Here is a 23,066-nt window from a genome sequence, read left to right on the forward strand (position 1 = left end):
GGATAGGAGCAATATACACATGAAGATCAGCACACACATAGAATTTAAGTACTTAAGGTAAGAAAGACAGAGAAGCTGTACATAACCACTTTCTCAACAGTGATCATTTTTCTAAATATACACAAAATTGTTCTATGCAATAGGAATGTTGATCAAAATAATTACAGAAAATAGTGAGAAAGGCTGTCACTGACTTAAGAGAATTTGCCAAGTGGTTAGTTTACAAGTGTATTTTTGTTAGAAATAAGCTTAATGTAGTAGAATAGATCATTCTTCAGAACACACACACACACACAAAAAAAAAACAGTTAAGAAAGTGAGCTATAAAGAAGGAAGGAAAACGTTGAGACAAACTCTTTGAAACCTCTTCCAAGTATTCACACGTTTATAAAAAGAGTTAAATTTCCTTTGAGCTGAAGAGATATTTTGCACAGGTGCATGTACAACATACTATATATACACATATGGTGCTTCCTTATGTACATACGCATATGTACATACAATCTGTACATCTTTGCAAGTGTATACACAGCTTTAACTCAAAAAAAATGAGTTAGCAACACAATAGTCATTTCCAGACAATCCAAGTGCTGAAACAAATGCTGCAGAATGATTAGAGAGTGCTTTTTATCTCTCCTGTTGTCTGTAGCTGAGACTAAGACTCCCTTCTGAAGACTTTTTACTTTCATTGCAACACTGATTGTCATAGGTAATCTTTGTGCTTTCGCATAATGCCCATTCTGGATGTACATATATTCACATACAACATTGGACATGTTAAATAAGCATGCTGGAACACAGGCGGGACCATATATCCATGCACAGAATATTCTGAATGGGGTTTTCCAAACTGACTGCAACGTGAACATGCACCCACTATCATGTTTGGTCCTGAACAGCAGGGGATGTACAGCTGAAGTAACCAGGGCAAGCATCACTTGCAAGTGTTCTTTACAGAGAAATATCCAGTAGAAAAACAAATGTGGAGTGAATGGAAGAAAGAAAAATATCCACACTCCCCACACACCGATAGACAAAACAAAACAAAACAAACAAACAAAAAAACAAAATCAACACTGAAACTCTGGCTAGCCTCCTCACTGCACAGAAAGCACATCCTCTCACAGAATTCTAGGTTGAGTCCTCTATAAGTGATGCATATTAGTGCCTCATGGCTTTTCCCAGCCACTGGAAAAGCTCATCTTGATAAAGCCTTTTCCAGCGCACATTGGCTTCCACGGTTTCCACAGCTCGTGAGAAAGAAGCAGATGCCACGCCATCGTAAGTCTTCATGAAGTTCTTTAGCTGGAAATGGAAATTGAACATGGTGAATCTACATGTTATGAATTATGTGGAACGCGCACAAATCAGAATGTGCTTGAGATGAAGCATCATATGGAAACCTAGGAAAACCTTCAATGAACCCTCTACCTCCACTTGCTTTGAGTTACACTCGCCTAAGCACCACATCCGTGGTCTGCCACTGCTTTTGCCCAATGGAGCTCACATATCTGGTATGTTGGTGATGGCAGCACTCCCCTTCCCGGAGATACTTTTCAGGAACTTGAAGCTGTGTTTGTTTAACCTACGGGTATCACTTAAGCCTCAGCAGATGTCTTCTAGATGACATTTTGATATTTTTAGGACCAATATCTCTCCCCAACAGATCATGTTAACACTGGCAGTTTCTGAACAGGTATCCTATGAAAAGCTATACAGATTAATTCTGAATTAACAACACACTGATCACTTTATTCACCTTGTCTATCTACTCCAACTATTCTTCCCAAACCCTATCCTCATGTTGGTGGGTTTGAGACTTGTTTTTACCCATTTCTCAACATGTGGCTGCTATATAAATGATTTTTCTCCATAAAACCAAAATTTATTGTTTTATTGATTGACGTACTGCTTTTTCATTAAACGGGCCAGACTGGTAACCTAATCATAATTGGTAGTCAATATATTAATATGGAACAAGTTTGAAGTGAAAATAAATACTGAAAGAGGTAAAAAAAAAAATGCAAGGGTCAGAAGACAAAGTTGCAAAGTGGCTTGCTCCAGATAAAACATAGCCATCGTTATCATGGACCTAGAGAAGCTGCAGTTACATGGCAATTGTCCTATGAGATACTGGCCCTGTCATCAGTTTAATGGAGAGGGGACTTGTGAGGTGCTTCACCTTACCGGCGAACTAATTGGTTACTGATAGATTTGTGAATACAGTCACTATCTTTAGTTGTGTCTCCATGACTCCCAGCAAGTCCACCAGGCTCCAATTGAAAAATTTCAAAGCTATGGTCACAGAGAAGACTTTGGTTAAACTCAATGGGTCATGAAACAAAACAAAACATTAGATGTGGGAAAGAGATTTGTAATAAAGAGGGCACTAGACATAGGTTGGAAAGACAGAAGAGAAGATCAAGAATAAGAGGAGTCCATGCACATAAGAAATTCTGAAGAACAGTTTTATAGGTCATGTCTACACACAATGTGATCTACTCTGAATTGCACAGAAAAATTTTGTGGGCATTACAATTTCTCTAATTTCAAATTTGTTTCATTAGGAGATAACTGTATAAAGTGGAAAAATCATGAGTGTGTGAAGCCCCAAGTGAAAATATATTTTGACATGGGCACAGACCCCCAAGACCACTTGACCCATGATAAATTGGCAAAGTCAATTAATGCATATAGGCCTGGCTCAAGATGGATGGCAAAACATTCCTTGGGAGTTTGAGTATGAGTGTTTATGGGAGACTAACTAGTGTATGCAAAGATTAGGGAATGTAGCATTCTTCTCCTGGATGTTACATCTTTAGGCTCTTCCCATGTAGAGACCTTCTACTCAGACCAGCGGGCCACTGGCCCTGTGCTGTACCTAATAAACCTGCAGAGGTTCCATGTTGTGGTGGCCACCGTTGGTCGCGTGAGTCCTTTCTGATCCCAGCTTTACTATGTATGTGTCTACGCTTCTGTTATTATTGCACTGACCCCAGCCAGAGTCCCAGGACCCAAGATACACAGGGCACAACAAATAATAAAATAGAAAATTTAATGTATCTTTTAAAATAGGTTGGTGGTATAGCATCAACAACCAGGTCTAACTACAAGGTACATCCACCATAGCAAAGAGCATTGAAATTATAACACTAAAGGTTTACTTTTCTATCAGAACAAAGAAAATGTTAGTCACATTCTAAAAATTAGTAGACTAGGACTTAAAACTATCTTCAGTGTCAAGAGCTTACCAAAGTAGCTAGATGATAGAACAAAGCAGTGGTGCTATGAACCTTGTGGTTAATAACCTCATAACCAACCAAAAAGTTAGGTTTAGAAATATTGGATATCTATGATAAGAAAGGATATTAGATATATAGAAATATTGGATTGTTTACAATAAGGAAGGAATATTGTCTCATTTAGTCAGAGAATCTGAGCACTGAAGTTAAAACTTTGAAGTGCTTTGTCATAGTTTTCCTAGTAGAAGTGTTTATTTAGAGAGCTCATATACTCTGAAAGACTCAAGGAATTTGGTTCAATATCAAAACACTAGCAGCTTTGCTATTTGTTCTGTGTGCCTTAAGAAACTGGCAACCAACCAACAATTACAGTGCTAACAGACAAATGTGAAAAATCGACTTATAGCAAAGAGACATTATGTGCTGTAATTAGTGTGGGGTGTGATCCATCACATGGAGGGCGCCACATGGAGACTCTGCCGGGAAGGAGATTCTGGGCCTCAAGGTAAGATGGGGGCAGGAAGAGTGAAATGTGGAGGTACTAAAAATGCAGTTAATTCTACATCTCTGAAATAATTGGATTTTACTTTATAGACATCTTGGTTTGTTTATGATGATGTTTGGTGACTTCATACACATAGATTTTCTGAATGTTATCATCTGGCAGTGTTGGCAACAGAAAAGCACATCACAAAACTACATACTTGAAATGACATTGTACTGGCTTGACTTATGTCAACATATAAACATAGATTTATATGAAAGGAAGGAACCTCAATTGAGAAAATGCCTCTGTAAGACCTGGCTGTATCCACTTATAAGTAAGTGTATACCATGTGTTTCTTTCTGCTTCTGGAATATCTCACTCAGGATGATCTTTTCTAGTTCCCACCATTTACCTACAAATTTCATTATTTCCTTGTTTTTAATTGCTGAGTAGTATGCCCTTGTGTAAATGTACCACAATTTCTATATCTATTACTCCACTGAGGGACATCTGGGTTGTTTCCAGATTCTGGCTATTATGAATAAAGCTGCTATGAACATGGTTGAGCAAATGTCCTTGTTGTGTACTTGAGCATATTTTGGATATATGCCTAGGAGTGGTATAGCTGGATCTTGAGGAAGCACTATTCCTCATTTTCTGAAAAAGCACCAGATTCATTTACAAAATGGTTGTAAAAGTTTACATTCCCACCAGCAATGGAGTAGGGTTCCTCTTTCTCCACATCCTCTCCAGTATGTATTGTCACTTGAGTTTTTGATCTTAGCCATTCTGATGAGTGTCAGGTGAAATCTCAGGGTCATTTTGATTTGCATTTCCCTGACAAATAAGGACATTGAGCATTTATTTTATTTCTCTGCTATTCGATATTCTTCTATTGAGAATTCTCTGTTTAACTCTGTACTCCATTTTTAAAACTGGATTACTTGATTTGTTGCTTTTTAACTTCTTGAGTTCATTATATAGTCTGGATATTAGCACTCTGTCAGATATAGGGTTAGTGGAGATCCTTTCCCAATCTGTAGGCTGCCATTTTGTCATTTGCTTTACAGAAGTTTTTCAGTTTCATGAGGTCCCATTTTTTGATTGTTGCTCTTAGAGCCTGTGCTGTTGGTGTTCTGTTCAAGAAGTTGTCTCCTGTGCCAATGATGTCAAGGCTCTTCCCTATTTTTTCTTCTAACAGATTTAGTATATCTGGTTTTATGTTGAGGTTGTTGATCCACTTGGACTTTAGTTTTGTGCAGGGTGATAAATATGGATTTATTTGCATTTTTCATACTAAAATATGTAAACCTAATGAAGCTAAGCAAGAAGGAGGACCCTGGGTAAGATGATCAATACTCATTCAGAAAGGCAAAAGGATGAGCATCAGAAAAATCTGAAAACAGAGAACAGGATAAGACCCCACTACAGAGGGCCTCTAAATGACATTACCCAGCAAGGTATCAAAGCAAATGCTGAGACTCATAACCAAACATTGGTCAGAGTGCAGGGAATCTTATGAAAGAAGGGGGAGATAGAAAAACCTGGAGGGCAGAGGAGCTCCACAAGGAGAGCAACAGAACCAAGAAATCTGAGGACAGGGGTATTTTCTGAGATTGATACTCCAATCAAGGACCAAGCATGGAGATAACACAGAAACCCTGTACAGATGTCACCCATGGCAGCTCAGTATCCAAGTGGATTTCCTAGTAAGGAAAACACAGTCTGTCTCTGACATGAACTCAGTGCCTGGCTCTTTGATCACCTTTCCCTGAGGGGGGGAGCAGCCTTACCAGGCCACAGAGGAAGACAATGTATACAGTCCTGATGAGACCTGATAGACCAGGGTCAGATGGAAGGGGAGGAAGACTTCCCCCATAAGTGGACTAAGAGAAGGGCATGGGAGGAGATTGAGAGGGAATGAGGGAGGTGGCTACAGCTGGGATACAAAGTGAATAAACTGTAATTAATATAAAAAAACAAATAAAGCAAAATAAAATGAAAGACTTGGTTGTAAGGCATTTGATTGATTAGTGATCGATGTGGAGGGCCCAAACCAGTGTGGATAGTTCCATACCTGGTCTGGTGGTTCTAAGTTCTATAATAAAGCTGGCTGAGAAAGCTAAAATGTAGCACCTCTCCATGGCCTCTGCATCAACGCTTGTCTCCAGTATCCTGCCCCATTTGAGTTCATGTCCTGACTTCCTTTGCTGATGAACCCTTTCCTCCCAACTTGCTTTTGGGTGGCGGTGTTCATTGCAGCAATAGAAATGCTAACTAAGACAGATATCAAAATCACTGTATTTTAAAGCAATCATACAATATCTGATGCACAACTGAGAATCATTTTACTGTTCTAAAGTTAACATATTTAACTAAAAGTATAGATATTAAGAAAAAAGGAAGAAAGAATGCTTTGAGGAATTCTTTTTGCACTTTCCCAAATTTTAGGCACTGCTCTATACAAATATGTACCATATACAATGCTTGCATGCATATAAACATGCCCAGCAAGTATCTGGATTTCAGTTTGAAATCCCATTAATACAATGATACATTTTCACTCACATTCAGACAGATTCAGTCTATGACTTTTTGCAATGAATAAAGCATTTTATTCAATTTTGAATTGTGTGATTTATTACAGAACATATTATCACAGTATATTTAATTACATATTAACTGTCAATGAGAAAATACACCTACTTCTCTTTAAAATGTGTTCTACAATATAGTATTGTTCCTAGGTATTCATTGAACATGCCAGAAAATGATCAACGGTCCTTTGGAAACTTTCAATCAGGTAATGATGTTCTAAGTCTCTTAGTGAGACAAGCTGAACACATGAAGAAAACTCCAAGCCACAGGCTTGAACATGATCTATTACTGACACCATGACAGAAAGTCAGATTATCATGCAAGAGAACGCTATAGACAGTATAACTAGTAGATCCCTCGAGTTTCATTTCTCAAATTATGATTGAAGTGTGCTAAATACCTCCCTCGTGAGCTCAGCAATCCTGAGGTGACTCATATATTGGAAGAGGAGCTAATTCATCAGCATACACCTGGCACGCTTTCCATAGTTTCCATGCATTGATCACGTAGCCTGTACTCCTCAGCACTGCCAGCACTGCGTATGGAGAGCTTGTGTTCTGAGCCTCCTTACAAGTCCCTGAGGGGCCTGTGGTGTCTAGCAGAACATGCTTGCCTGTGCAGGCTTAGCATGGATGAAGGCACTTGGCATTCTGTTCTGCTTATTTCTCAGGCTCTTTGCTAGATTTTTTTCTGCCACCGTTAGGTTTGATCTTAACTGGGTTTTGAGATACTTGTCTGTCCTGCTTTTATTATGAACAAGTTTAGACACTTTTGTAAAGCAAAATTTAATAAGTTGGCAGTAATGCTCATTCCCTCTGATTTTCTTAGCACAACATTTCTAGGTCTGTTTATTAATCTGTCTTTTAAAAACCTGTTTAAGATTGAAAAATATCTTATTTAAATATCCTAGACTCTGGCATCATAAAATACTTTAAGAGTGAAATGCAAAACATAATATAACCTTGGTAATTATAGTTCTAAATAGAATTAGCTGTTGGCCTATTATGAGGTTAAAAAAAAAACAACTTCCCTTTAAGGTTGCAGATGAAGCCTTTTGTGATGGAGGTAATGTATATTCTTTTACAGTAGGGTATTATGTTAGGTTCAGAGAAGGACAAACCACAAGGGGAAAGTGCTCAGTGGACATTAGCATGAAAATGACAGAGATATCTGGGGTTCCATGAAGTTGTACTTCTGCTAATTTAAAATTAAGGAAAGGATGGATTCCCTCATTCAGGAATATCTGTCAAATTTCAATTAAGAGTTAAACTCCAGTCTTAGGCACTAGAACAGTTTGAGGGAATGCACCATAAAACAAAATATGTTTCTCTACATAATCTCTTTGAAGCTGATAATGGTCATTGAAATGTTAATGATTTTTTTTTTTTTTTCAGAGGACTGGAGAGATGGTTCAGCTCTTGAGAGCATATTCCTCTTGCTGTGGACCCAAGATAAGTTCCCATCATGCTCTTCAGTCAGCTCAAAAAGCCTGTAACTCCCGCTCAAAATGCTCTAAAAGCCTTTTCTGGCCTCTTTGCTGCACCTGCATTCACAAGCACACACCCATGTGCAGATATAGACAAGTCACATAATTAAAAATAAAAAGAATCAAAAACAGTTTATAACTCACGAAAGGGCTGATTCCCTTTGGATCTAAAAACTCCTCAAAGGGAAGACATTGATCTTGCCTAACACTTCTGCTTGAGAAAGGGGTTATTGACACCACAAATTAAACCCCATCCCACCTCAAAATAACACCCTTACTTTTGCAGAAAATGGTGAGGTGGTGAAGGTACAGAAAGGCTTCTGGCAAAATTGTTAGACTAAAGAGTGAGAGCAAGTAAGTCCACAGTGAAACAGCTCATTGCTCATTCCACTGAAAGCCTGCATTGTTAAGCTAGCCGCTTTGAAGATAATGGAATAAAAGCCATAACTTAGTTTCACTTTTGAAATCACAACTTTCATGATAGGGGTAGCTTGCACCATTTAAATGGCAATTAATTACAGAACAAAATTTAAATATGTAAGTGAAATGTATAAAACAAGATGGTTTGTGTGTGATAAATTCAACTAAATCTTAATTTAAAACATGAGTTTGTGACTTTTGTATTATCTAAACAGGGAATATAAGAATGGTAGACAAAGAAAAGAGGGACAAAGGTGAAAGGGAGCCAGGAGATAAGAGAGAAACAGGATGGACAGGGGAAAGGAAAGGAGAGACTGCACTTTTGTGCTCACTTCAGTGTTTGTGGGGGTTTCACTAAATCAGCACTTTATTTCTTGAATGCTAAATAATAAATCATGATATTAAAAGCACTCAGTATAAAGGTAAAAATAATGAAAGCAATTATAAACTGCACATGCCTCCTGTTTCTTGTGGGCACATAAAAGTGCCTTCTATTTTGTTTCTTTAATTAAAAAAAAAGTAACAAATTCAGGGATTTCAAAGCTAAATATTCAGGGTTGGGAACACGCATAGCAGAGGGAATGATGGGCTTTTACATCACTAGAATCAGAGCCTCAAAATCAGCCCAGTACTCATTGTGACAAATCCTACATTAGCAAAAGGAGATGCTTCCAGGAAAATGGGAAATATTAACAGGTGTGACAGAGGCTCAAGGTCCAGCACTTCTAAAGGAATGCATCTGCCAGTCACAGCTTCCAGCCTGTCATCTATGAGCACTAATAAAACCACGAGTTTCTGTGCTAGATGTTAGCTGTGTATTGTGAAAGCAGAAGAGGAAAGGGCAGCATCAATTATCATATTCAAGCAAAAAAATATTTTGCTATGCTTTTTCCTATTTGATTGATGAGTCCCCATTTCATATCCCTCTCTCATACAGACAGGAGCTAGTGAAGAGAAAGGAGACAACTAGATCTTAACATACTGAGAGATATAACAGGGAAAGAAAAAGACAGATATTCCAGAGCCTAGGCGCAAGTTCATTAAAAAGTCAAGCTTATTCCCATTCGTAAAATTAACTTGTGATGGAGCCAAGCAATTTATCTGAGGCAAACTATTACTTTCAATGTGTGTTACCACCTCTATTCCTTCTTACAAATATGAATTTTTTCCATTTAATAGACTGAATAACTTCAGCAGGCTACTTTGTCTCCTTCAGCAATGAGGCTTTTACTGGGCACCTCAGCATCAAGCACAGTTTCTTTTGCACCTGTAGTCTTTGGCATTGCTGTTGGTGAATGGTTTATACTGAGTTCACAGAGTCCTTTGAGAAGCACCAGTTGGCTCAAAGATTGCTGGAATGGTTGGTGCCCAGTTATGGAATTCACTGCATTTGAACAGTTTTCACAACCCTCGTCATTGTTCACAGTCATTCAACATGTAATATGTTAGAGATTTCTTTGCAGGTAATGTTTTAAGGATAAATGTGTGTGTGTATTTATGTGCATGTGTGCATTTGAGTACATGCAAACGTGTGTATATAGGTTTTTATGCATCTGACTAGGGGGTGGGATAAGAGGAACTGGTATGAATCTAATGTAATGAAGTCCTTGTAGCAAATTTGTAATTTTATATGCTTATATAAGAAGGTTGTAAGAAGATGTTTACCTCTTTAAGTTCGCCTTCTGTATTTAGAAATTCTGTAACTCCACTGATAAGTTTGGAATTCATAAATAATGCTTCTCCATACCTACAAAGATAAAAGAAAAAAAAAAGTCTTAATGTCTACCTAGGCAGTAATTTAAGCAATCTTGCTATAACGGTTTTTGGAGTCTTTCCCAAGGGTTGCATTTGCCAGATCAGTCAGTGATCACCAACTCTCTGGACAGTACTAGTCATTCCTTTCAGGAGTGAGAAATGCAAAGAAGCATTGATTGCCAGAGGATACGATCAGATCCACCTGACCTGCAGCACAGTGTTTCAGGTGAGTCTGAGTTTCATTGAGCTTGCCAAAAGTCCTAGCCCCTAGAATTGAATTCAGATATTTGCAAGCCATGACCCAAGAAAGGGACGCGATTTTTAATTAAAATTTTATTTTTTACATTAATTACATTTTATTCACTTTGTATCCCAGCTGTAACCCCATCTCTTATTCACCACCAATCCCTCCCTCATCTCTTCCCATGCCCCTCTCCATGTCAACTGATCAGGGAGGTCCTCTTCCCCTTCCATCTGACCCTAGCTTATCAGGTCTCATCAGGACTGGCTGTATTGTCCTCCTCTGTGGCCTGGCAAGGTGCCTCCTCCCTGGGGGGTGGGGGAACAAAGAGCCTACCAGAGACAGTCCCTGTTCTCCTTACTAACCCACTTGCAGACTGAGCTGCCATGGGCTACATCTGAGCAGGGGGGTTCTAGGTTATATCCATGAATGGACCTTGGTCCTTGGTTGGAGTATCAGTCTCAAAAAAGACCCCTGTGCCCAGATATTTTGGTTCTGTTGCTATCCTTGTGGAATTCCTGTCCTCTCTAGATCTTACCAAGTCCCCTTCTTTCATATTATTCCCTGCACTCTACCCAAAGTTTGGTTAAGAGTCTCAGCATCTGCTTTGATACACTGCTGGGTAGAGTCTTTCAGAGACCTTCTGTGGTAGGCTTCTCTCCTGTTTCTTGTTTTCTCCTTTTTCCAATGTCCATCCTGTTTGTCTTTCTAAGTGCAGACTGATCATCTTACTCAGGATTCTCCTTCTTGTTTAGCTTCTTTATATGTACAGATTTTAATATGTTTATCCTATATTATAGGTCTAGTATCCACTTATCTAGTATATAAGTAAGTATATACCATGTGTGTCTTCTGGGATACCTCACTCAGGATGATCTTTTCTAGACAATGTTCTGGTGCACAGCAATCTAGATTGTTGTAAGGGAAATGTCTCCCAAGAAATGAAGAAAATTAAGACCAGCTCAGGCATGACCAATATGTCACACAGATTCCATGTTCTGGCTAGTCGTAATAGACCTAGGAATTCTAGTAAAATTTCATAAAAGAGTATCAGTTGCTCATGTAGTTATTAAAATATCTAATTGTTTATATCTAGTTGTTATATCAGATAATTCTCATATGTTGAACACAATTCCTTGACCTATGATTCCAGGACAATGTATTTCCACGAATGGAAAGCTTTCACTTTGCTGATCTACTTCTATTCTGCTATGACATACATTACAACTTTCACACCCTTAGAACCCCAAATAACCAACAGTAAGCCTGAAGTCATGTAAGTAAAGGCCCATTATTACTAGGTGCTTTCTTTTGTTTTCCCAGCTTGTGAGAGCTTCAGAGCTTTGTCTGTTGATGGACTTAGTTCTATCATCTAAAGAGGGGATCAAATGGGAGTATTGCCATGATGAGAAAAAAAGACATCTTAGTCAAAGCAAATAGATGGGCACTCAATATTATAAACTGCCAGGTGCCATGGCACAAACCCACAATCTGACTGAGCATTCAGGAGACAGAGACAGGGAGAATGCTGTAAGTGTGAGGACAGACTGGTCTACTTAGTTTCAGGATTGCTGTCTCAAAGAAGCAAACAACCAAACAATCACTTCAGTAATAATACAAGTAAATAGCATGTGGTCAGAAAAGTGGCTCTCCATACAGGAAGAAAAACCACTTCTTACTAGGGAGGTCCTGTTGTTTTCATTTACATTCCCAGGTAAGGAAGAGTAAGACATAATATTTACCTCGTGTTTTGCAGTTGAAGACCTAGACATATAAAGAGATAATTCCCAGTTAATGTAACTAGATACAGCATTGATGAAATGATGTAAAGTACTGAGAGAAGGTCTCCAGCTCTGTAAATTGGGAGGTGCATTGAAACTGAGGACAATGTTGTTCTGAGAAAGAAGTGCCAAGCAGAAGTCTGACATAAAAAAAGGCAAGGAAGTGAGAAAACGCATGGTAATTAGGGACAAGTTGAATCAATTTTCACCAGGAAGGCATCTACTATGAAGCTGGACCAGAAGAGAGAATATGTACCTTTTGAAAGGGTCTGATGATAATAGAGTTATATATTCATGTATATGGCAGTGAGTGTGAGTACAGAGGTAGAAAGTCAGAAGACTGCTATAAGACTACTGGAGAAGAAAAATTAAAACAAAAACAAAAAGAAAAAAAACATGTGCTGAAGAAGTGGCAGGAAATAGCAAGAAATCCTTTAGGAAACATTTAAGATAGTTGAGAGGACCTTGGATCTATTATTACATATGATAAAAGGAAGGAAGATTTGTATGAATAGTTATCTGAAGGAAGAAAAGAAAGATTTTTTTTTTTTTTACTGAGGAAAGAAAGACAAGTAAGAAATTATAGGTTTAGTTTTAAGGCAAACTCCAGCAGGAGATCCTAATGGGAATGCCTTTGCTATATGGTGACATCAGATGAAAGGTGTGAGTTAGAGAGATGGTTCCGGGAGCAATAGAAGCCATGAAAGCACATGAAAACTAAAACCAGAACGAACCTGTAAGGTGAAAATACAGCATCCTAGACAGCCCTTCCCATGAGCCCTAACATTCAAGACCTTACAAGAATAGAAGCTTTTTCATCTTGGCCATTCTGATGGGTGTAAGGTGAAATCTCAGGGTCATTTTGATTTACATTTCCCTAATGGCTAATGACGTTGAGCATTTCTTTAAGTGTTTCTCTGACATTTGATATTCCTCTACAGAGAGTTCTCTGTTTAGCTCTGTTCCCCATTTTTTTTTTTATTTGGATTACTTGGTTTGCTGCTTTTCAACTTCTTTAGTTCTTTATATGTACTGGATATTAGTCCTCTGTCAGATAAAGGGTTGGTGAAGATTCTTTTCCATTCTGTAGGCAGTCGTTTTGTTTGGATGATGGTGTCCTTTGCTTTACAGAAGCTTTTCAGTTTTATGAGGTCCCATTTATTGATTGTTGCTCTTAGAGCCTGTGCTGTTGGTGTTCTGTTCAGGAAGTTGTCTTCTGTACCAATGAGTTCTAGGGTTTTCCCCACTTTTTCTTCTGATTTAATGTGTCTGGTTTTATGTTGAGGTCTTTGATCCACTTGGACTTTAGTTTTGTGCAGATTTGGAGAGGACAGGAACTCCACAAGGAGAGCAACAGAACCAGAAAATTTGAACATAGGGGTCTTCCTAGAGACTCATACTCCAACCAAGTACCAGGCATGGAGAAAACCTAGAACCCCTGCACAGATGTAGCCCATGGCAGTTTAGTGTCCAAGTGGGTTACATAGTAATGGGAAGAGGGACTGCCTCCGACACAATCTGATAGGCCTGCTCTTTGATCACCTCCCCCTGAGGGGAGAGCAGCCTTACCAGGCCACAGAAAATGACAATGCAGCCACTCCTGATGAGATCTGATAGACTAAAATCAGAAGGAAGGAGAGGAGGACCTCCCTTATCAGTGGACTTGGGGAGGGGCATGCATGAAGAAGGGAGAGGGAGGGTGAGATCAGGAGGGGCTTATGGGGGGATACAAAGTGAATAAATGTAATTAATAAAATTTAATTTAATTAAAAAAATAGGAGCTGATAAAAGCATTCCTCCCTGTGAAGTTAGGCCCCCCTGCCACTTACAGACTGAAACTCTCTACCTTTTAAATGGTTGCCATAGGTTCATAGAGACAAAACAAGCATGCTGAGAAAGAGAGTAAGAGGAAATAACTGACATTTGTCTACATATGGATTCTGCTGAGCTCTGGTCTATAAAGCCAAAGAAGAAATTGGTTTGTTTGTGTTTTTTAAATTCTTTAAACTGAAATACTCATATGTATTAGTTTCACCTCACTGACTGTTACATGATTCATTATAAACGTAATGACAACATAAGTTGTAATTTTCCCATCATTCTAAGATATGAACTGCAAACGCAGAAATGTCAGCATGTCTTACAGCTATATCAGTGGTTTCTGACAATAAAGAAGCTGTAGAAGAAAGGTATGCAGCTGTGACAACCCATTCTGATGAACTTGTTACGCAAGGGTAAGTGATAAAGGAGTGAAAAACACACAGTGGTTTTCACATCAGCGTTTAAGAGGCCAAATGTTAGATCTGCTTACTATCTGGGAAATTTTATGTTGAAGAATAACACGCAGCATTTACATGTTCTATAATAAATTTAATTTTAAAATACCATAGAGATTATCAGAGACATAAATTAGCATTTATTATAATATATTTAAATGCATAATGAAATATTTTCTAAAATTGAAGCTGAAGAATTCTCACCACGAAACAAGATCTCCTGGGAATTAATTCTACTGCAGCTGGAATAATATAATGGTCCAAATGATTAATGTTTCTTCTCCGTGTCACTATTTTATTTAGGTGTTTGATATTTACATTTATAGAGAATTTAATACAATTCCACAAGAGTGAAGTTTCTTGTTGGAATAGCATTTCTATGTGATTTATAGTTTTTTTCTATAATATATACAGAATTTACAAATTTTATGAAAGTATTTTGACTTTATGCAGTTTGATGAATTTCGAAGCAAAGTTGCCTGGTTAAACATTTCTTACTCTCTCCATGAATTCACATTAATTAAAAATATCAATCTTTATTACATGAAGAATGTTAGAGAAATCGTGAATTTCAAGGAATGGCAACAGCCATCTTTGCGGAATATTTTAAAGTCTAAATTTACCATTTGGTTCATAGACCTAACAAAAACCTTGTGTGTCTATTCCTCAAATGTTGTTATTCATTCATTCATTCATTCATTCATTCATTCAGAAATGAATAGATTGTTATCTCTACCTGGTATTTAGTATTTTCCATTTGTCTCTGAAAAACTTCCAGGCAAGGTCTCGACCATGTGGATTTCTGGCTACGTGGATTATGACATCAATTGCATCTTGATCCAACACCACCTCAGAATTCAGAGACAGATTTAGAAGCCTATAGGGATAAAATTGTGGGTAAACTTTTAGTCTAAAAGATGTAAACATTTTATAATCTTAATTAAAAAAACTCACAATTGTCTTTAATTAAATTTTTATTTTTTTAATATTAGTTACACTTTATTAACTTTGTATCCTAGCTGTATCCGGCTCCCTCATTCTCTCCCAATTCCACCCTCCCTCCCTCATCTTCTCCCTGCCCCTTTCCAAGTCCACTGATTGAGGAGGACCTCCTCCCCTTGCATCTGACCCTGTTTTATCAGGTATCTTCAGGCCTGGCTGCAAAGTCCTCCTCTGTGGCCGAGCAGGGCTGCTCTTCCCTTGGGGGGTGGGGACGTCAAAGAGCCTGCCATTGAGTTCATGTCAGAAATAGTCCCTGTTTTGTCTTATTCTTCAAAAATACTTAAGTTGAAACTTTCCCAGTTAGATCTGTGCAGGGGTCTTAGGTTATTTTCATGCATAGTCCTTGGTTGGAGTATCAGTCTCAGGAAAGAGCCCTCTGCTCAGATTTTTTGGTTCTGTTGCTCTCCTTGTGAAGTTCCTGTCCTCTCCAGATCTTACTGTTTCCCACTTCTTTCCTAAGATTCCCTGCACTCTGCCCAAAGGTTGCCCATAACTCTCAGCATCTGCATTGATAGTCTGCAGGGCACAGCCTTTCAGAGGTCCTCTGTGTCAGGCTCCTGACTTGTTCCCTCTTTTCTCTTTCTTCTGATGTCCATCCTTTTTGCCTTTCTGGATAGGAATTGAGCATTTTAGCAAGAGTCATCCCGCTTGATTAGTTTCTTTAGGTGTACAGATTTTAGTAGGTTTATCCTATATTATATGTCTATATGAGTGAGTATATACACCATGTGTGTCTTTCTGCTTCTGGGATAGCTCACTCAGGATGATCTTTTCCAGATCCCACCATTTACCATTTACAATTTCATGATTTCCTTGTTTTTTATTCATTGTGTAGATGTACCACAATTTCTGTATCCATTCCTCCACTGAGGGGCATCTAGACTGTTTCCAGCTTCTGGCTATTACAAATAAGGCTGCTACAAACATGGTTGAGCAAATGTCCTTACTGTCTACTTGAGACTCTTTTGGGTATATGCCTAGGAGTGGTATAGCTGGATCTTGAGGAAGGGCTATTCCTAGTTGTCTGAGAAAGCGCCAGCAGTGGACGAGGGTTCCCCTTTCTCCACAACCTCTCCAGCATGTGTTGTCTCTTGAGTTTTTGATCTTAGCCATTCTGAAGGGTGTAAGGTGAAATCTTAGGGTCATTTTGATTTGTATTTCTCTGATGGCTGATGAGGTCGAGCATTTCTTTAAGTGTTTCTCTGCCATTCGATATTCTTCTATTGAAAAATCTCTGTTTAGCTCTATGGAAGTTCAGTATCCAAGTGGGTTCCATTGTAATAGGAACAGGGACTGTCTCTGACATGAACTGATTTGTCCTGCTCTTTGATTACCTCCCCCTGAGGGGGAAGCAGCATTACCAGGCCACAGAAGAAGATAATGCAGCCACTCCTGATGAGACCTAATTGACTGGGATCAGAAGGAAGGAAAAGAAGACCTCTCCTATCAGTGGACTTGGGGACGGACATGCATGCAGAGGGTGGAGGAAGAAAGGGATTGGGACGGAGGAGGGAGGGAACCACAGGGGGGATACAAAGTGAATAAAGTGTAATTAATAAAGAATAAAAAAAATGGTTGGTTAAAAAATATAAATATATATAAAATACTAAAGGTAAATATAGCAAAACTTTTATTGTAAGGAACAATGTAAGCAAAATCTTAACAATAAAGCAACACAGAGACAAAAAACTTTCCCAGTTAACAATTACATAATAATTACTGTTTTAAAGATACAAATAAAATTCATAGTATTTTCATGAAATACATTAATCTCCAAGAATATCTGTAGGATGAGAAGATCACAACTCCACTCTCAAATTCTTCACACTAAATGTTCACTTTTATAACTAAATGTTTTTAAACACACAAAATTTTATTAAAAAAAAAAAAACAATCATGAACAATGTTTTCTTTCGAGTCAGGTTGCTTTAGCCATGCCACCAAGTAGGTTTCCTTATCTTTTGAAATATCTGTTTTACAGTAACAAATTTCACATTACCAGATAGTCAAGGAAATAAAAACAGTTCTGGAGCCGTTTGATTGCAGATGATAATGTTCATTGCAAAAGAAAAAAAAAATGAGTTGAAATGAATGGGGAGGAGGTCCCCCCTATCAGTGGACTTGGAAAGGGGCACGGTGGAGATGAGGGAGGGAGGGAGGGACTGGGAGGGAATGAGGGATCGGGACACCGCTGAGATACAGAGTTAATAAAATGTAACTGATAAGAAAAAAAAATAAAATTAAAAAAATACAAAAAAGAAAACCTTAATGAACTCACCTGTTTAATAAATTCCTGTCATCGCTGCAGGTGAGAGCCTCCAGTAATATCTTTTTCTCAGAGACGGCAGTGGTGGAGTGGAATTTCATCCAGATGAACTCCCAGACGTCCTCGTCCAGCAGAGACACCCCGGTGCAGTAAACGATGTCTCTAACGTTCAGTGGAATTCTAAGAAAGCAACCGGTGGCGGTTCTCTGTTAATCAAAAGCTTCCTGGTTTTGAAAATAAAGACCTGGGCTGGAGAAATGGCTCAGCAGTTAAGAGCCCTGGCTGCTCTTGCAGAGGTCCAGAGTTCAATTCCCAGTACCCACTGTGGTGGCTCACAAGGGGATCTGGTGCCCTCTTCTGTCATAGGCCTATATGCAAGTAGAACACTCATATATGAAAATTACTAATGAATAAATAAATATATTTTAAAAAGGAAAAAGAAATTAAAGACCCATGTTGCTTTCCTAGAGGCAGCTATTTAAAAGATGATCTGTCAATGACATTTCTCTTAAAAGAATGCAATGCTACATAGTAACAATATTCAAATATACAGGTGACTAGAAACGAAAATAATGCCTTTTATTCCAAGGACGTTTTGAATTTAATTTTTGTTTACATTCATATAATTATCATTAAACAAGCGAACAAGAAAGGTGTGTTAAAGAACCAAAAATAAATTCCTTTGTATTTTCAATGGCATTAATACAATTGCTATCTGAAAGTTTGCTGTCATTATATATACACTCAGGAAATGACAAGAAAGATAGTAGTACATGGCTAACTTATTTGAATTAAAACATCATTTTATTTTAAACTCTCTTAAAAAATCTATTAAGAAAAGAAATTCATATATGTGAGGGGCTGAGTGTATAGAACTGCATCGAGTTTGTGCAGGAGCCTGGAGAGGACGGAAGAGGGAGGGCGTCAGGTCCCCCGGAACTGGAATTACAGGTGATGAGCCACCTGAGCTGATTTCCCGGAACTGAACCTGAGTCAGTCTTCTGTAAGAACAGTAAGTACTGTTAACCACTGGGCCATCTATCTAGCCTAAAGGAACTCCTGTTTCACCAGTAGAAGGGATTGAACCCATGACCTTAGTGTCATTAGCTTTACACTGAGCTAACCGACTACCATTACATTTTTATTATATTATTATTTAGAGTTAATTTCCTCAAATATTACAAATACAGAAAATCATAAATTTAAGGATAAACAAATAAAACACAACTCGCAAAGACCTCTTTCACTATGTTTATACAGTTATTATAAAAAAATAGTAAACTGTTACTATGACTCCAAAATAAAAAGTCAGAAGGGGAAAAATTAACATGAATTTTGTTAAGCTTGGCAATTCATGAATTATGAATTTGCAAGTCAACTTCCTCACAGTGGTGTTCCACAATACACCACATTTCACGGCTCTCTAAAATATTTGTCTTAAGAAATATTCAAAGACTTTTTAAAACATGAAGAGTGTGTATCTCTTTATTTTGCAATATTCATTAGCCTATTAGTTACATTTCCCATTAATAATTTGAATGTGACTACACAGATAGTCTTCTCTGAGTTGCAGTTAAAAACCTGCTTTTTAAATACCCAGAGTTTTACTGTAAAACACTACTACAGTTAAAGCAGTATGGGAAAGCAGAAACAATTCTGAGTGTCTTCTAGTGAGAGGATCAAACTCATTTTAGTGGCTAAGAAGAGCTGCACGCAGGGTAGCAAGCCATTTCACACAGCAGTGTGAACAGGCAACCATTTGTTCATCTGTTTTATTTTAGTTTATTTTTTAAGGAGGGAGGAGTAGAGGATGAGGAAAGAGCTACAATCAATAGCATCAGAGAGCTTCACAGTTTTCCTCAATCTGAATAATGGATGAGACCTGATAGGCTAGGGTCAGATAGGGGAGGAGGTCTGTCCTCCCCTATCAGTGGACTAGGGGAGAGGGATAGGGGGAAAAGGGGGAAGGAGGGTGGGACTGGGAGTCGACGAGGAGGGCTAAAGCCAGGATACAAAGTGAATAAATTGTAATAAATAATAATAAAGAAATTAATTTTAAAAATCAAAAAGGCAAAAAAACAAAAAGAAACTATCAATAAGAGTCTGTCCTTGTCAAGAGTTGGTGACAGATATCTTCCTTGAGTATGCCAGAGCGCATACTCAAATTAAACTAAGGATATTACTGTTGCTATGTTTTAGAGAAAAATTCATTGTTAAGAGTTACAACGTAATGTCACCCATATATCATCAATAAATTGGCACTTATAAAAAAAAATGTTGGGTCTTCTCCAAATACTATGAGATGAAGAAGGCAACTGCATTACTGTATGATTTATGCCAAGATACTGATACAGAACTTTGTAAGTAAAACCCAAAAACGTAAGGCATTTCTACTGAAATGAAAACTCATCAGTCAATATCAGGTATGTTAGTAACAGTTTACTTTCCAAGACAAATCCATTGAACCATTGACAGATCAAACAGAATATGAGAATAGAAGCCAATGAGTTAGGATTTCCATGGCTATATAACTAGCATCCGTATTAAGAATTCCGTGTATATAAGTTCAAAAAAATAGAGAAAAATATTAAGCACAGATGTTAAACTATAATCCCTAGAAATTTCATGAGCACTATAGTACAGCCATCAGCAAAGGTAACTACTGGCTATATCAGTTAGGCTGGCTTAGATACATACACAAATGAACAAATGGTTTGGCTATGAAAACATGTTACTTTCTAAAGAGGCAGCAGAGGCCAAAAATATCATTCTGTGGAATGCTTTGTTCTGAGTTGTTCTTCTTGTAGTCTGTGTCTGAATTACTGTTTTGGTCTGTGTGACATCTGTGTCATCAACTACTTTATAGAAGAAGGGACTCGGCTGAGAAGAGATATTTTCCATTAAAAAATGTAGTCACTTACAAACTTTTTGTACATATGTCTGTTCTACCTTTTCAGCTTAGAGATGAGTGATGCACTTTATCTCTGTATGAATTTCTTAGGAATTATTGTATTTTTTTTTATGGTTAGACTCCTTAGACCTGCATATTAATTCCTTCCACAGACTAAGGAAGAATCAGCCATTGTATTGTTCAGACAGCTTCTGGTCCATTCCTTCTGTCTTTTCTCCCATGGACTTGGTGCAGTGTTCATGTTGACAGTGTCCTAAAAGTCACTTAATCTTTTTCACGTTTCCATGTCTATATGTTTTCTGCTCTATTTTCTGATGTTTATTTATGCTTGCTTATATCTGCTGGTAAATCCTTCAAGTGACTTTTAATTCAGCTGTTCATTTCCATGCCCTGCTGGTACTGTTAAGTATTTTTATCTTTGTTGAAAGTCTTACCTTTTCTTTCATTTTATCTCAGCTTGAGTGAGCATACTTATAACAGTGATGTTATACTGATAAATAAACAACCAGGTCTATTTCATTAAGAGGGTTTTCTAGATGTGTGTGCTTGTTTCTTCATTTTCTGACTTTATTATCTGTGTGGATTTCTGCACATCACTCTCTCCACATTCCTAGAGAAGCTCCATAAAAAAGACGACCTATAAAAATCATCCTGGCTGGATTCTGGAATGACCCTACCAACCAGTTTTGTCTCAGAAAGTAGCCTACAGCTGTGGCTTTCGTTTGCTTACTCAGTGCTAAGCTAGGAGAGAAACTGTGATGTCTAACTGTCTATACCCACTGTCTTCATGCTCCCTTAGGTGTCTAGATCACATCATATGCTTCAGAATTCCATGTCTTGAAAGCTAGATGCTCTCTACGGAGGCAGACCCAGAGAAACCGGGGCATTGAGTACACAGGTTAATGCTTCTCCCAGAAGGAAACTAACAGTTGGAAGACCCGCCTACCTCCCATCTATGCTGAACATTAAGGAAGGTCCAAAGCTGTTTCTGAACTCCTTCAAGTACCTAATCTCTGTCAGACCTGTCAGAACTTCAAGACTGGTGAAGCAGACCACTGCAAGATCAGTGCATCTTTTTATTTTTTAATATTTCAATTCAGTGCATCTTTTAGAGTTCACCATTGTGAATCTCTAAGCCTACTTGATGAGAGATTTTTATGCCAGGATGATCAAAATGTAATTCTCTGAGTGTTTATGTGGACATGTCTTTTTGAATTTTATTTTTAAGCAATGTTGAGAATATCATCTTTTAGAAATACTGGGGCTGACAAGACTGTGTTCTAGCAAGAAAACATTATGTTTACTAGCACTGTCATGATACTCAATAAACACAGCCATTACTCATCTGAAAAAATGACATAATTTAGCAGTGGTCTAGGAATCTACCTTACAGCAAGACTGGCATACACAGAGCAACGAGAAGACGACTTGAAAACGAATCCATCCATAAAAGTTTGGGTACAATGATCAATATGCTTAACTTAAGTGTCCTGGTCAGGCCTTTGAAAGGAAGACGTGTAGAATGATAGAGAAAGTTTCTATGTAGAAATCTGCAGCTGTAAATCAAGATAAATTCTGTGTAATATGGATGTGCCTTGCAAAAGACTGCAGGCCTACTTTTAGTCCTGACACAAGCTGTCTGTGCCTTTGTACATGGTACACGTATCTAACTTGAAACACACACATGTGTTTGAAAAGATGATCTAAAGCCTGAAAAACAGTCTTCAGTCTTGGAAACAAATCCCCCAAGTCTCAGGAAAGAAATGGCTCAATTAGCAGATACCTGGAGGTATAATTGCATATATATTCTCTAAGAGTTAAGGCAGAGCTGATTAGCCCAAGAATGTGATTTTTCTAGTAAGTCTTCCCAGCTCATCACTTCCTCCCTTCCTTAGCTATTTGCCATATAAAGAATCAATGTATAGTTCAGAAGATCATTTTTACTCATTACTAAAAGTAAAGCAAGAATAGTAAGAAGTGGATATGCCAGGGGCCCTCAATTCCCCATGACTTCCATTGTTAATGAACTCCCTCCCCCACTTTGTTTCTAAATCTGTAAAGATGTTCTAATAACATTTTCACAAAATGATTGCTCTGGGGACAGTTTAAGATCTCTTTGTATAAACCAAAGTCATTAGGAACAAATGAAAAAGCTCATTTGTTTGTAAAGCATTAGCTAAGAAGCCCACAGAACCCATAGTTATGAATGGTACAAATGAGTCCTATGAGACAATGGGTATCAAGATTACGGAGATTGAGGGCCTCTTGGCAGTAACCAGGAAAATTGTTTATGAAGATGTGAATATCCCCACGGTCATTTCTCTTTAACTGCTACCTTGGAAGTAAATCTTTTAATGGGGTTTTATCTGCCCTTTGGTTGTATACGAGCACGGACCCTGAGCGAGTCTCGCCTGGTTACCTGCATGAAAGATGGATGGGGTGATGCACTGCCAAAATAAAATGCTTTTATCTTTCTTTAGAGTAGTAACACTGCTGAAAGTATTGCCTAATTAGTGTAACTTGTACTATAGTTTTCATTCCATTCTCATTTTAAATGGGATTATGACAGAGTTCATTTGCGTGATAAAAGTTTTAAATGCG

At 38.0% G+C, this 23,066-nt stretch overlaps 1 protein-coding gene across 1 annotated transcript in view; it reads right to left on the reverse strand.

The window, feature by feature from the left end:
• Nucleotides 1-369: 369 nt before the first annotated feature.
• Trhde (thyrotropin releasing hormone degrading enzyme) overlaps nt 370-23,066 on the reverse strand; it is a 481,130-nt gene continuing 458,433 nt past the window's right edge. The window contains exons 16-19 of the mRNA XM_055626014.1: nt 17,567-17,734; nt 15,023-15,163; nt 9,899-9,980; nt 370-1,305 (exon numbers count right to left, since the gene is read on the reverse strand). Of these exons, the coding sequence (XP_055481989.1) occupies nt 1,162-1,305; nt 9,899-9,980; nt 15,023-15,163; nt 17,567-17,734 (535 nt within the window). The 3' untranslated portion in view covers nt 370-1,161. The remainder of the gene's footprint in view (nt 1,306-9,898; nt 9,981-15,022; nt 15,164-17,566; nt 17,735-23,066) is intronic.

The sequence above is a fragment of the Psammomys obesus genome, unplaced genomic scaffold (assembly GCF_907164565.1).
Source record: "Psammomys obesus unplaced genomic scaffold, mPsaObe1.curated_primary_1811, whole genome shotgun sequence".
Lineage (NCBI taxonomy): Eukaryota > Metazoa > Chordata > Mammalia > Rodentia > Muridae > Psammomys > Psammomys obesus.